The 14,058-nt window shown below is 36.7% G+C and overlaps 1 protein-coding gene across 2 annotated transcripts in view; it reads right to left on the reverse strand.

Annotated features, from left to right (window-relative positions):
• Positions 1 to 601: 601 nt before the first annotated feature.
• LOC6042692 (lysophosphatidylcholine acyltransferase) overlaps positions 602 to 14,058 on the reverse strand; it is a 39,198-nt gene continuing 25,741 nt past the window's right edge. Inside the window, exons 3-9 of one of the 2 annotated variants that reach the window (XM_038254092.1) lie at positions 11,859 to 12,064; positions 5,235 to 5,502; positions 4,902 to 5,165; positions 4,671 to 4,824; positions 2,006 to 2,113; positions 1,810 to 1,945; positions 602 to 1,745 (exon numbers count right to left, since the gene is read on the reverse strand). In XM_038254092.1, the coding sequence (XP_038110020.1) occupies positions 1,657 to 1,745; positions 1,810 to 1,945; positions 2,006 to 2,113; positions 4,671 to 4,824; positions 4,902 to 5,165; positions 5,235 to 5,502; positions 11,859 to 12,064 (1,225 nt within the window). In that variant the 3' untranslated portion in view covers positions 602 to 1,656. The remainder of the gene's footprint in view (positions 1,746 to 1,809; positions 1,946 to 2,005; positions 2,114 to 4,670; positions 4,825 to 4,901; positions 5,166 to 5,234; positions 5,503 to 11,858; positions 12,065 to 14,058) is intronic. The other variant, XM_038254084.1, reaches the window with a different exon arrangement.

Genomic DNA, 14,058 nt, shown 5'->3' on the forward strand with positions numbered 1-14,058 from the left:
TGTCCGGATTTCGAATCAGCTTTTATCAGTGCCCGGGATTCGAAGCACAACAAGTCATTTTATTTTGAAAATTCTGATGAAAAATTGTTAGAAAAGACATATTTTGCATGCATTTTCTTGAAACTGATTGTTTATACTACATTCTGATGATATTTCTACATTTCAAACTTATTACATGATTTTTTGCCAGCTATAACAAAAATGATATGTTACTAAGTGTCCGGATTTCGAATCATGACGTTACCTTTCTTGTGGATTAAGAACTTTCAATATCTGAGCTACCTATCAAAAATTACACGCAGTTTAAACAATAGTCTGAATTTACATAACCTCAAATGGTCGGGTCTGATCACCATGAAAAAACCGTGAAGAGGGATGCCATTTTCCTCAAAGGCGGTGTCTGTATAATCTTGACAAAAAGTCTGTAGGTAGGCTGTTTTTTTTTTTACGTTAGGGGAGATCCATAAACCATGAGGACACTTTAGGGGGATTGGAATCATTCTATAAATGAGAGGAAGGCACCAACCACCTAAAGGTGGATTAAGTAACGTTTTTTTTTATGTTCGGATACGTTGTAAGTAAAACAAAACTCAACACATAATTTGCTTTTTAAAAGACCTTTTTCTCTTTATTTTATTTTGCTTTGTTTCATATATGCTCCAATATTACTGAAACACACTAAAAATCCACCATCGCTCTTGTTTGCGCATCGCAAAGACCATCTAGAAAATAAAAACACATTTTATGTTAATTCTTCCTCTTATGCCAAGCTCAGCAGATCACTTCTTCCGAAAAAAAACACAACATCTAACATTTCACGAAGCTGCTGCTGCTGCACGTGCGCTTATAAAATCGTGTCCTTTCTTTTTTCCCCTCATTATTTCACACCAGTTTTTGGAAGTTTAAGGGTGATTCCGCTTACTCTCTTTTCCTCTAACTCTCGCTGTCTCTCTGATACAGATATATTCAAATGTTTATTCACACGACGGCACAACACTTTGCATAAACACGCATCTAATGATTCTCTTTTCAACCTATAGATGTAGGTACAAAAATGTAATATCAAAATATTTGCAACTGCCAAATGACCAAATTTTTTTTCTCGTGAGTTTTGAACGAAACAAGTGCGTTTTGTGGAAATTTAAACCAGTTAAGTCGTCTCTGTGGTAAGTTTAGCTTGCTGGACGAACGATTTTCTTTTTTTCAGTTAACGTAGATAAATAGATCATCGTAAGCGTTCAGTCATTGTTATTTGCTTTGAAGCAATATTGGGTTGGGGGGGTTGCCCACTTAAATAGTGCATTGAGAAAGTAATACAAATTTGCATTTTAAAACCTTGTTGATGGGAAGTTGCTACCCTTCGATAGTCGTTTAAGTCAGCAGCGGTTTAAGCTCTCTTAATCTCTCTCTCTATTCTGTGGGGTAATTGTTGGTTGGTTGATTTGATTAACGGTATTTTGACTCGAACGCAATAAATAATCGATAGTTAAGTATAGTTTTCTAGGTGTCTCCCTTAACAACTGGAAGGGGACCCGGGCTTCAGTCACACTAAATGATATTCGTCACTGCACGTGAGAGAGTGTTTTGTTTTTGCGATATACAACATTACATTTCTCTATACAACGAGAGCCTTTTTTTAGGGAGATCGATTTTGGTTTAAGTGAGCCTTAGGTTGTTGGGATCGTTGTTCTTCTGCAGCTTCTTCTGGATCGCCGGGTACTTATCCAGAACGCTGGTGAACTGGTCTGAAAAGGGATTAAAACACAAGTTTAGTAAACTTCACAACTCTAAACTCTTCACTAATCGTACCGAACGAAATCTCCCCCAAATTGCCACTGTCGGCGCTCAGGAAGATGGCGTCCGCCTCTGGCGGGGTGATCTTGACCAGGTACTGGAGCGTACTGTGGAACGCCTCTCGGGAGACCTTTCCGTGATCACCGTACAGCTGGAAGGCAAGAATAACTCATTAATACTCATTTTAAGGGCATAGGGCGGAGATTCTTACGTAGAACAGCGCCTTGACAAAGTTCAGCTTGGGCGAGTACAGGGTGATTAGGAACAGCGACATCAGCAGGTACTCCCTGAAGTCTATCACGGTCATGCTGCGCTCGGGCTGGGAGATAAAAAATAAACATTTATTGATCACAAATCTAGAATGATTAAAACATGATCGTGTGAAAGAAAGAAGTTTGGTGTCCCTGAAACAAACTTTTTATTGAAAATTTAAATCATGGAGAATATGCAATTCCTGTCGCGTTCTTTTTCGGCGAGTGTGCGTAAGCAAGGGAAAGAGACGGAGTGATTGAAAAAGAATGATCTTGCTGGAAAACTAAAAAACATCCGCAGAATCAGAATTAAACGCACGGGTTGTCTTAAGTTTATTTGGTTCAACTCCTCCGAACCACTCCTACAATCAAAGAAAAAATACTGTAACACTAAAAGTGTTCTACTTTTAATGTAAAAGTTTGCAAAAACTGGCCAGCATGAAAGGAAAAAAAATCACAAGTTTAAATGAACAAACTGACACGTTTTTACGTTCCTCGCCTAAAATAACTTGAAAAATTAAAATCTTAATTAGACCTCCTAGACCCACCTTCATGTATACATATCTACTCAGAATCAAATTCTGAGCAAATGTCTGTGTGTGTGTGGTGGGATGTTGATCAAAATACTTGCACTCGATTATCTCGAGATTGGCTGAACCAATTTTCTCCGTTTTGGACTCATTTGATCCGTCTTGAGTCGCTGTAGAGAATTATGAGCTTAAGAAAAGTACTTCAAAAGTTATGCGAATTTGACGATTTTGACTTAAGTCCGAAAGATTGTAAAAGGTTGTTTTTGTAAAAAAAAAACCCGTCATGTTACACATGTTTAGAAAGGTAAACATTGAAGATCTGACAGCCCTATCAAAAGTTATGAGCACTTAAGTGTTATTTATACATTTTTTGAGGCCGGAACTCAGGTAGGTATATTGATAAAAATGCGACCTTTCCAACGAGCCTAAAATATAGAAAAGCAAAAGTTATGATCACTTAGTAGTTAATTGTACACTTTTTTGAAGCCGGATTTTAGATTTTTTGATGAAAATGATGCCCGGATCAATCATGCTACTCATCGTTGGATGCGACCTTTCCAATGAGAACAGTAGATTGAAAATTTGACCCAAAATATTAATGTGAGGAAGGCACCAACCACCTTGAGGTGGATTCAGTAACGTTTTATTTTCCAGAAACAGACAAAGGTTGTGCCTCTCATCCACCTCAGTGCCTGGCCAATAAAATGGTCGCCAGTTTTGTTTTTTTGGTGATTTGTTTGTTTTGTTTTTAGTTTTGTGTTTAGTGTTTCATGTTTTCTTTTTTATTATTGTGTTATTTTGTTATTTCTTTAGTTATTTTTTTTAGTTATTTACTTATTTACTTATTTACTTATTTACTTATTAACTTATTTACTTATTTACTTATTTACTTATTTACTTATTTACTTATTTACTTATTTACTTATTTACTTATTCACTTATTTACTTATTTACTTATTTACTTATTTACTTATTTACTTATTTACTTATTTACTTATTTACTTATTTACTTATTTACTTATTTACTTATTTACTTATTTACTTATTTACTTATTTACTTATTTACTTATTTACTTATTTACTTATTTACTTATTTACTTATTTACTTATTTACTTATTTACTTATTTACTTATTTACTTATTTACTTATTTACTTATTTACTTATTTACTTATTTACTTATTTACTTATTTACTTATTTACTTATTTACTTATTTACTTATTTACTTATTTACTTATTTACTTATTTACTTATTTACTTATTTACTTATTTACTTATTTACTTATTTACTTATTTACTTATTTACTTATTTACTTATTTACTTATTTACTTATTTACTTATTTACTCAGCTTTTCAAAAATATTTTTTTTAAAGTGGGCAAACATGTGCACTAATTTAAAATAGTGGAAAACTGCGATTGTTTTCAAAAAGGTTACTTAAAAATGGCTTTAACTTGAAAACGGTGCACCTTATCAAAATTTCACTGAAGTACTTTTTGATTGCAAATTTGATTTTACATCGAAAAATAAAATTGAAAAATTTTTGCGACCGATATTTCGATTTTTTGGAAAAATGAGTATTGATTCAAATATCCATAGCGCGGTCAAAATTTTTTGACACATTCTGGAAATTTCTGAAAAGTTGGCATTTTATGTCGTCAAAAAAAAGTGTTTTTTTGCAAATCAAGTTTGAGTGATAAAAAGTTGAATAAAAAGTCACCAATTTTGTTTTACCGCGTATCATTTTTTTCAGTGTGGTCCATATCCATACCTACAACTTTGCCCAAGACACCAAATCGATCAAAAAATTCCTTCAAAAGATACAGATTTTTGAATTTTCATACATCGTTTTTGTATGGAAGCTGCCAAATTTGTATGGAAAATTATATGGACAAACTAATGATGCAAAATGGCTTCTTTGGGCATACCGAAGGCACCAAAAAAGTTTCATTCGGATTAAAATATACAAAAATTAAAATAAAAAAAAGACCGATTTCGTAGAGAATTGCTCATCAAACATTTTACTTTCAAATATTGAAAATTATTTGAAACATTTAATCTTGTCAAACTTACATAATCAGTTAAATAAGCTTACCTTCACAAATATTCGGAAGAGCTTCTTGGTAGACTCATCGTCGGCGGCCACCTTCAACCGCTGGCCAAACTCCTCTATCGTCAGGTAACTGTTGTCGTCCATGAAGCTGCCGCCGCCAGCAACGACCTGCTCCTCGACGTTGAGTTTGTTCAATCTACACCCCACCCCCAAAAGAAAGCTCATGAATTAGTCGTACATTAAATTCAAACTTCCTTCTCCCGAGGGACTCACCCTAGCGTCTTGCGCAGCTTCTCGACGTCGGCGCTGAACGCGGCGTACGGCATGTGGATGTTCTTGACGAACGTCATAAGCTTGCAGTCGTCGAAGGTGTAGTCCGAGATCGGGATGCCCAGCTCGCGGGCCATCAGGTTGCGCACGTTCCGCGCGTACAGCTTCGGGTCGCGCTTCTCCTCCTCGCTCGGGTGGTACACCGGCATGAACTCGATCTCGCAGAACGTGTGGAACTGGGTCAGCGTTCGCCACAGCAGCTGCAGTCTGCAAAAAGGTAGTGGGACGGGGGTCAAAATCGATGAATTTTCGCGGCAGGTTCCTCAAGCGACTTACGCGTCTGGGCCCTCCCAGGTCCAGGTGACTGTGTCGACCTTGTTCGGGTAGCGCACCAGCACCGGCTGGATCGGCACGCCCGGGTAGAACGCGCCCGGCTTGAACTGGATCAGCGAGGTCCGGTTGGTGCAGGTGCCCTCGGGGAAGATCAGAATCTGGGGCCAGTCCTCCTTGGAGTTGGCCCGCTCGATGATCTCCTTGATGGTGTTTTGGCGCGAGTTGGGGTCCTCGCGGCACACGTAGATCGGCTGGGCGTAGTCGATTAGTTCTTAGGGGTGGTACGTTTTTTCGGCAAAGCAATAAGAATTTGTTAGAGTATTGAATGGATATATTGAGCTGGGAAGTTTTTAGCTGAAATTTCAGGATAACCTAGCGGGCAATCTTTGTGTGGGTTCTACTTCGGTGATGGGTCAATACTGTCCTAGCTTTGTTTGTCACCGTTCAACTGATAAAACCATCAAAACTCTTTAAATAATATAAATTGGTGATCAGTGCAATCATGAAGATCGACTATAATTTATTGCGAAATACGAAATATATTGAAATTAATGTTAAATGTATTTAAACCAAATATGGTATTCTTTATGAAAACAAGTAATTATTTAGTAAATTGCGAATCGCGAGTTCAATTCGATTTTGAGAATTATTATTCGGTTGTTCGTGAGGCAAAACAATATGAAAATCCGGGTTAATCCGATGTTTTCCGCAACATCGTGTTGTTGTTTGGGACACCCTACTCTACACGGTAACTCAGAGATGGAAGAATTTTCATCAAAGAATTTAAGTGAACAAAATAAATTATTGGTGGAATAATTCGATAAATGAGTCTACCTTCGCGTAAAAAATTAGTAAAATGTAAACTCAAAACAATGTGAAAGGACTTAAGACGAAGTGTAAATAAAGAAAACTTTGGATACCCAGAATCTCTGAAATTTGGAGTTTTACCGAAATTTACGAGGGCTGAATGTGTTTTCTTCGAGCAATAGTTTGGGAGATTGTTGTGTTAAAAATTTAATGAAATTTAATGAATGAATGAGCAGCTCTATTTCTACATAATACATTAATCAAAAAAACTAATTCTGTCTTACATTATCAGCTGGGTGCAGAATAGTGGTTCGCAAAGCGGCCTCAATTTAGAACTGTCAAAGTGGAAACAATTTACTGTTCGCAAAATGATACCAAGAAGTGCCAAGTATTGAAATCGATCTATAATTTATTTTGTTTCAATTCAAAGTTAACAAATCTTAAAAAGAGGATAGAAATCGAGATTTGGTAAATTCTTCGCTAGCATTTCAATAAGCGGTATGTCTCACGCAAAACCGCTTGACGCTTTTTGAAATATTAGCGACGAATTATCAATTACTATGAATGGCACATGCCAATAATATTTAATAATCTTACTCCAACATTATTACTGCACTTAAAATATACACAATCTCGGAACTTCGATTCGGTTGTTCTTCTGATACACAAAATTCCACCCACTTCTGACGTAATGTTTCGTCACATGGAAATCAAAAATGGCCTCTTTTGGCCGCCCATCGATTAGTCTACGAACAAAAAAAGTGCGAAGCCCTTAATTTTTCAACGAAAATTTAAACATGAACGATTTAAAAAAAATCAAAAAAGCAAAAAATATGTCACGCTTGAGCTTGAACATAGCCTTCCACTTTGTTTATGTTTACAGCTGTAGTGCAGATGGATTAGTGAGGAGCAGTGGGGAGCATTCCAAAATCACGTTACGCATTCTGTCTTTTCAGCACCCAGATTATCATCAGGTTTAAATTTTTAAACAAATTTTAGAATACTACAAAATTTAATTATGTTTGTTTGTTTTTCTTTTTCTTCCTCGAGCGGTGCAGGGAAAAAAGATTGATAATAGGGCTTATGACCCTATTTTGGACCTACTATGCAAAGCATAAACATATTTCGCATTGTTTTGTCCCGCCCGTGTGGATCAATCGGACCGCGAACTGGACTCACAATCCAGAGGTCGACGGTTCGAATCCCGCGGCGGGCGCTCTAAAATTCTTTGTGTAAATACACTCAAACCTCGATGGTTTGACACCAACTGTTGTAAAACGAACGGGGTCACTTTTTAGTTTGACACCCCTTTTACACGGAGTTTACACACACTACCAAACGTTTGTTTTGATAGTGTGCGTGAGCGCCGTGTAAAAAGTGACAGTTCGTCACCATTTAGTTTGACTTTGACCAACCAACGGGGTACAAACTAAAAAAGTGTCAAACGAAAAAGTGACCAACCACCGGGGGATGAGTGTATGGGTATTCGGCGCCGTCGCTCCGTGCCATACTTTCATACACTAAGGAGCCCAGGGCGGCGAAGTCCTTGTAGATAAAAAGGAAGACACTAGTGGTTGGTACTAGCAATGGTGGCCGACAGCTATAAAGTCAACTTGGTTTTTCTCAGGAACGGTTTAACTAATTTGGTGCCTTAATTTATGCTTAACAACATTTTTATTTTTCATTCGGCCTTTTCAAATGTTAGGTTAGATATTTGAAACTTCTAACTATTTTTTCTTAAAAGCCTATCCATTACTTACTGAAAGCGGTTGAATAGGGTCCTTAAGCTCTATGTAAATTTGTATATACAACGCTAAAAACACAAATAAAAACCATTTCTGATCATTTTTTTTTTCATTTTAAAGCAAATAAATAAATTGACAAGACTACATTTTTTCGATGGATCAACTACGGTCCCCTTGGAACGAGCTGTCAAGAAGAACTTTTTCTGTCAGAACGGCCGCGAAGTTATTTTTTTAAATTGATTTAAAAATTCATTTTAAATCCTTTGCGATCGTAGAAAGGGTCAAGAAGGATACTCAGAAATTTAAGCTTTTACGTTGTGAACAATAATATCACAAATTTAGGATTCATTTTAGGACCCAATTGGTGCGAAAAAAAATTTGAGCCCGATCGAAGAACTTTTTTTTCGAATCCTGCTGTTTTCGTGGGAAATCCAACTTCAAAAGCCTAATTTAATTCAATTTGAGGAAATAGTTCCAAAATAGGTACTAGGTCCAAAATAGGGTCGTACATATGGAAATGGTGACCGATTTTGCGTCTTTTTTTTGTTATTTTTCATCAAGAAATGATAAATTTGAATCAGTTTCTGTTGAATTTCACATTTGTAAGAATTTTAGGAAAAAAAATAATCAAAGAAGAGATAATATTCAACTCAACCAGCTAAATTTTCAACCATTGAAAAATGTGCTGCGTGGTAACAGCAATCATTTGAATGAAATTATGGGGAAGATTTATTTTTGATATTTAACCGTTGTCGGTTTTCGTCTCCATTTGTTTGAAATTAAGTAATGTAAAGCGAAAGATCATTTTAAAGTTGCGCAAAACTTAATTTAAAAAAAATTGAATCATTTGGCCATTTAATGGCGTACTCAAATTGAGAAAAAAAACCCTTTTTTGCACTTAAAAAAGTAAAAAAAATAAATTTTATAGTTGCGTTTTTATTGGGCGGACTCCGACGAGGCCCATTTGCCATCTGTCGGTGGATACGCGCAACTGACGAAAACTGTCATGTTAGGGGACGGCTGGTTGGGACCGAGGCTGTGTTACGCATTTTTTTTAAATTGTATGGGAAATTTGTTATGAGAGGGGGATGGGCGTCAAAAATCATTTTAATACGTTACGTTACGTTACGCTCCCTTATCCGTTTGACGTCTTTCAAAAGAAAGTCGAACCGGGTCAACCATTACGTGCACATCAGCTTGTAAACAAAAAGTGTGTCCCTTCAACTCACTCTTGTTTACAACTTATTTGCGATATTAACAGAAGAAACATTTCTCGGGTGAGTTTTCAAAAAGCCGTAAGAGCCAAATGTTGAAGTTGTGACATCGATTACATTTTTTTAGGTACTTTTTTCAAAAGGACTTAACGTGAAGACTTCCATCATTGTCATGATTTTTCGTTCAAAGATATAAAATTTGCGTCGCCTTCAATATTTTGACAAAATTTCTTCAACAAGTTATTTAGAATAGTGCCCTACACATCGACGTCGTCGTGCTATCTTGTCGCACCCGCCATTTTGACGTTCCGAGAAAAACGCGTTTTAATGTTTGACCTTGAATATTCAAAAACGAGAGCACGCAATGTAAACAATAACAAACACGTTTTGTTTGGCTTACCATTCTGTGCATTGTCCCAAAGTTTGGTTGAAGTTGGTTGCTGGAGACCCGAGTTATAATTACAAATGTTTACGGTAGTCTAGCTTGTACGTGCGACAAACGCATCCTGACTTTCCTGGCCTGAAATTCCTTTGGCCTTTTGTCGCACTTACATCAATTTTCATGGAGTGACATGATAGCACGACAAGATTGAAACTACTTTCATATGTAAAGTGACAAAAATGCACGGAGTTTTTTCGGTTTTTGTTGAATATCTCAGGATTGAAATCGAATTTTGGGGATCTGTGAAGGTCAAAAGGTGAGGCATTGTGATCTGCACAAAATGGCGTTCTTAACTCAATTTGGCCCAAAATGCACGTACGACAAGTTAGCACGATGGCGACGACATGCTGGTTCCTTTTGGTAACGATTATTCCATTCCTTGTAAAGTTATGGAAATCGTCATTAATCAATGATTGCCAACTAGGACGTCAATGACTGTGCCACAAAATTATATAAATTTTGAAACACAATTGCTTTAGATCAAAAATTCCTTCAGTGGCTTCAAGAAGGCAACAACCGGCACATGCTGATTCATTTTGGTGCAGAAATTCGTTAAATTTAATTTAATACAGAATACTTTATAGTGATGATCAATTTTCTTCTAAAATGATCAACGGCTTCACCTTAACCTTGCTTGAAAACGCCCAAGGTTACGTCCGATTGTAAAGTCACTCTAGATTCGATTATCACCCAAAAAAAACATCTTCTCCATGACTGCACTCAACTGATTGCAAAAAGAGAAAAAGATAGAACATATGGCTGCATGAATGTTAAGCTCGGTATCGTTCGTTTCAACTTCGTGTGCGTTCACTGATGGTCACTTCGTAATGACGATCATGGCAGGCGAGTGTCTTTGTATAAAATCCAAAAATGCAGATTGATTGCAGCTTTCCCTCACCACCTGATTTAAAATATGGACCAGAAATGCGAGATCTGGGACCAAAATTAACCCTTAGAGCAAAGTTTCACGAAAACAGAGGAGAACCGAACTTTTTCTTGCAAAACAAAGTAATTGGGCCGATGTCGAAGTGTAAACAAAGAGTCTATCCCACTCGTTCCTAATGTAAACATCAATTGACGTGTTTACACTCCGACATTGGCCTGTTTACATTGTTTTGCTTTTGTGTGAGTCAAGCATCCTTTTAAATGACTCCAACTCTGGCTATTGGAGATTAAATTCCAGAGTTTTTTTATAGGTCCTAAGCTATTGTCTTTAATATGTTTATAGGACCTTCTAAAAAAACACTAGAAATGCATAGTAACTTTTCAAAAGGGCACACACGCAGAAAAATGGGGCATATTGGAATCAAACGTCAAAGCACTTTTTCATATTAGCAAAAGACTTATGTGGAATTAAGAAGAATCAAGTTTGATTTAGACCGAGCCACGTAGCCCAGTGGTAATGCTTCCGCCTCGTAAACGGTAGATCGGGGTTCAAATCCCGGCCTCGGACCAACACAACTGGCGATCTTTTCCCTTCTGGATTCGATTGCTTAGTAAAGGAAAGGTGTTAACATTAACCTTAACATGTTAATATTAAGTTGATTTAATAAACTGTCATTGAATCCGCATTGTAAATGCCGGCCCGATACTCTTCAAGGGTGTTCCCCTCAGGAACAGAGAAAGATTTACTTTTTTTTTACAAGTTTGACTTAAAGTTTTGTCCAGGCTGATCAAACAATTCATTTTTCTGTGTGTAACCATGAATGTAAACAGTCCCCTTGCTCTAGTGCCGTTGATTGTGAGTAGGATAGGCAGTTTGTTTACATTCAAGCATAGGCCCTATTTAAAAAAAAAAACGGATTTCGGTAAATCAATCAAACTCAGAGTACCATGCTTTCTCAACGAAATGAGATTCTACTACATTTTGCTGGAAACGCATGGTGTTTCATGTTCAGTTAATGTACCGAATTCCGATATTATTATTTTTCCAAAAAATCTTTTCCCAGAATTCTGATAATAAATAATTTGTCAATAAAAACCTATTTCGGCTGTATGAGGATTTTTAGAAACATCATGAAACCCGCAAGTTTAAAAATGTAACTACACACAAAAAAATGTTTCCGAATGTTACATCATTTATGATGTAACACTTTTGCACGTCATTAAACATTTAATTTTACATGCAATTTGATGTAAATTTGCTACAAATTATACGTAAAATAGCGATTTTACGTGTGATTCAACCGTTTACGTCGAATCTCAAGTTTACAACAACTGAGTTTACATGTGATTCATTTTTTCCGTGTCGGCTAAATTCACATATTTTTTTCTGTGTAGGGAAATCAAAGTTTAAGCCTACCGTAAAACCAAAGAGTACTTCTCTCTGATAAAACTACAGCAATACCGGATCTTCTGGCGCTAAACTTGACCTACAAGATCATCCAAACACGACGAAAAACAACGCAACGCAACTTACTTCCCAGGTTGGCGTCCGCGTTGCGCACCAGCGGACTCGCCAGACCGGTCAGATAGATGATGACGGCGTCCAGGAAGGAGCTGTGCGGGGACACGACCAGCACCGGTGCGTCCGCCCGGCGCGCCTGCCGGCCCCGGATCGTGATGCCGAGGCCGGCGTACGAGTACATGTGGACGGCGCACGTGCTCAGCGCCCGCTTCATGCGTCTGGGGAGTCCAGGGTCCAGGTCAGTCCAGTATGGGCGTGGGTTTATGGGTGTTTGTGTGTGTGTGTGATGTGTGCAAAATGTTGTTAATTTTGGTGTTTTGAAGAAAGCGCGCGCAATTTGAGAGAAAACAAGAAAAGACATAAAAAAGAGGAAGAGAAAATGGAATTGGTTGAAATTATGAGTTATATGAAGCGATCATTCAAGTGGTTTCAATTTGATGAAATGATAACAAGAGGAATAAGAAGCATTCAAGGGAAGAACAGATAGCGTGGCTCTTGAGAATAATTAAGCAACAGACGGGATAGAAAACGAACGCACAAAAAATGTCATTGACGGTGATGACAGGCGAGGACGTGGACGGATTTGAGGTTAGAGTCGATATGTACACAAGTGGATTAAGTTAAGCCACAGATATGGAGAGTATCAGTTTTTGCTCAAGTATCCCTGAAAAGCGTCTGGTTTTGTATGGTTTGTTTTCTTTTGAGAAACAAAAGCATGTTTGATGAAGCAATCTGTTTTTCATGATCCGTATTGGAAAATAACTGAATATGCCATTGTATTTGTGTCAGTGATGTCTTAGGTACATGTTTTAATTGTTTTAGTGTCTTAATAACTGTAAAAGGAATTTAACATCCCTGCTTTCTATAACATTAATGTCAGCTCTTGAATCGGGCAACAATCCAGTTACTGAGCGTTTAGCCTAGTTACCGAACGTGATCAGTGACAACTAAATTCAGACATAATTTTGTAAATTTTATGAACAACTTAATAAATAGCCGATATTTATAGGGCAGTATTAATGTTGTTGATGTTTTGACACAACTTGCAACAAATGATAATTTTAAAATTGATAAATTTCCATGGAATTAACAATGAAAAAATATACAAAATTTAACCGGATAATGACAAACTCCTTGTTACAGTATCCTGATGCAAACAATGATCTAGCTAGAGCTGTTACAGTCCCTGCGAAACATGATGACCGACATATCGGGCGCTCAGTAAAAAAACAGCTAGAAGTGGCATGACAAGATTCTTCTACTAGACAGAGATAGCAAATCTGAAGCAAACAAACCCGTAGCAGCCAAGTAAACATTCTTTGAATGTGTTAGTAAATTTCTGACTAGAAAAGCCTTATACAGTATATGCTTTCAAAATGGTTAATGAATGCAAAAAAACTCTATGATTTGTTCAATTTGAAAGTGTTTTAAAACACGTAATTTGTTTTAAATTAGTTTGATTTTAAAAACTGTTTTTTTTTATAAAAATAAGACATATTTTAAAGTATTCTATTCTAATCTGTCTATTAATGGAAATTAGAATATTATGCCAAATCGAGAAAAACACGTTTAGTGTTCGTCACTAAATTTTCGTGAAGATAATTTCCTAAGTAATAGAGTTATGTATTCATAGCGGTAGCCAAAACTAAACAATATTTTAGTGAAATTCAAGTTTCAGAAGCAGCACCTGAACATTTTCTACAACCGGAAACAAAAATCTCGATTTTGACAAAAGTTAATATAAGCGGTTTTCATAATGCTGGGCAATGATGAGGAGATTTTTAAAATAACATATTGTCTAAACAAGAACACAAATATTTTTTTACTGACAATATGTATATAGCAGTTCCACATAAATATAAAAAAAATATAAGTGCTTCGATTTGGCTCAAAATTGGAGTGGGGTTCCCTGGCCAAATAATGAAAACCGTATGTTTTGTTTGGCCATTAGGTTGACCTACGCCATGTTAGGGTGGTTCGAAAAATGGCCATTTTCGATGATTTAAAAAAAACACTTTTATATACATGTTTGGGTACCAAAAGTTACGTATTTCAACAACAACAAAAAAACTAACTTAATCCACCTATGTGGTTGGTGCCTTCCTCACTCTTTTCCAACAATGGGTGATATGTGATATGATGGGTTTGGACACAAATTTCGTCTGATTTCGTTAAGTTCCGGAATACAAAAAACACACATATCACTCAAGGG

Source organism: Culex quinquefasciatus, chromosome 1, assembly GCF_015732765.1.
Source record: "Culex quinquefasciatus strain JHB chromosome 1, VPISU_Cqui_1.0_pri_paternal, whole genome shotgun sequence".
Taxonomy (NCBI): Eukaryota; Metazoa; Arthropoda; class Insecta; order Diptera; family Culicidae; genus Culex; species Culex quinquefasciatus.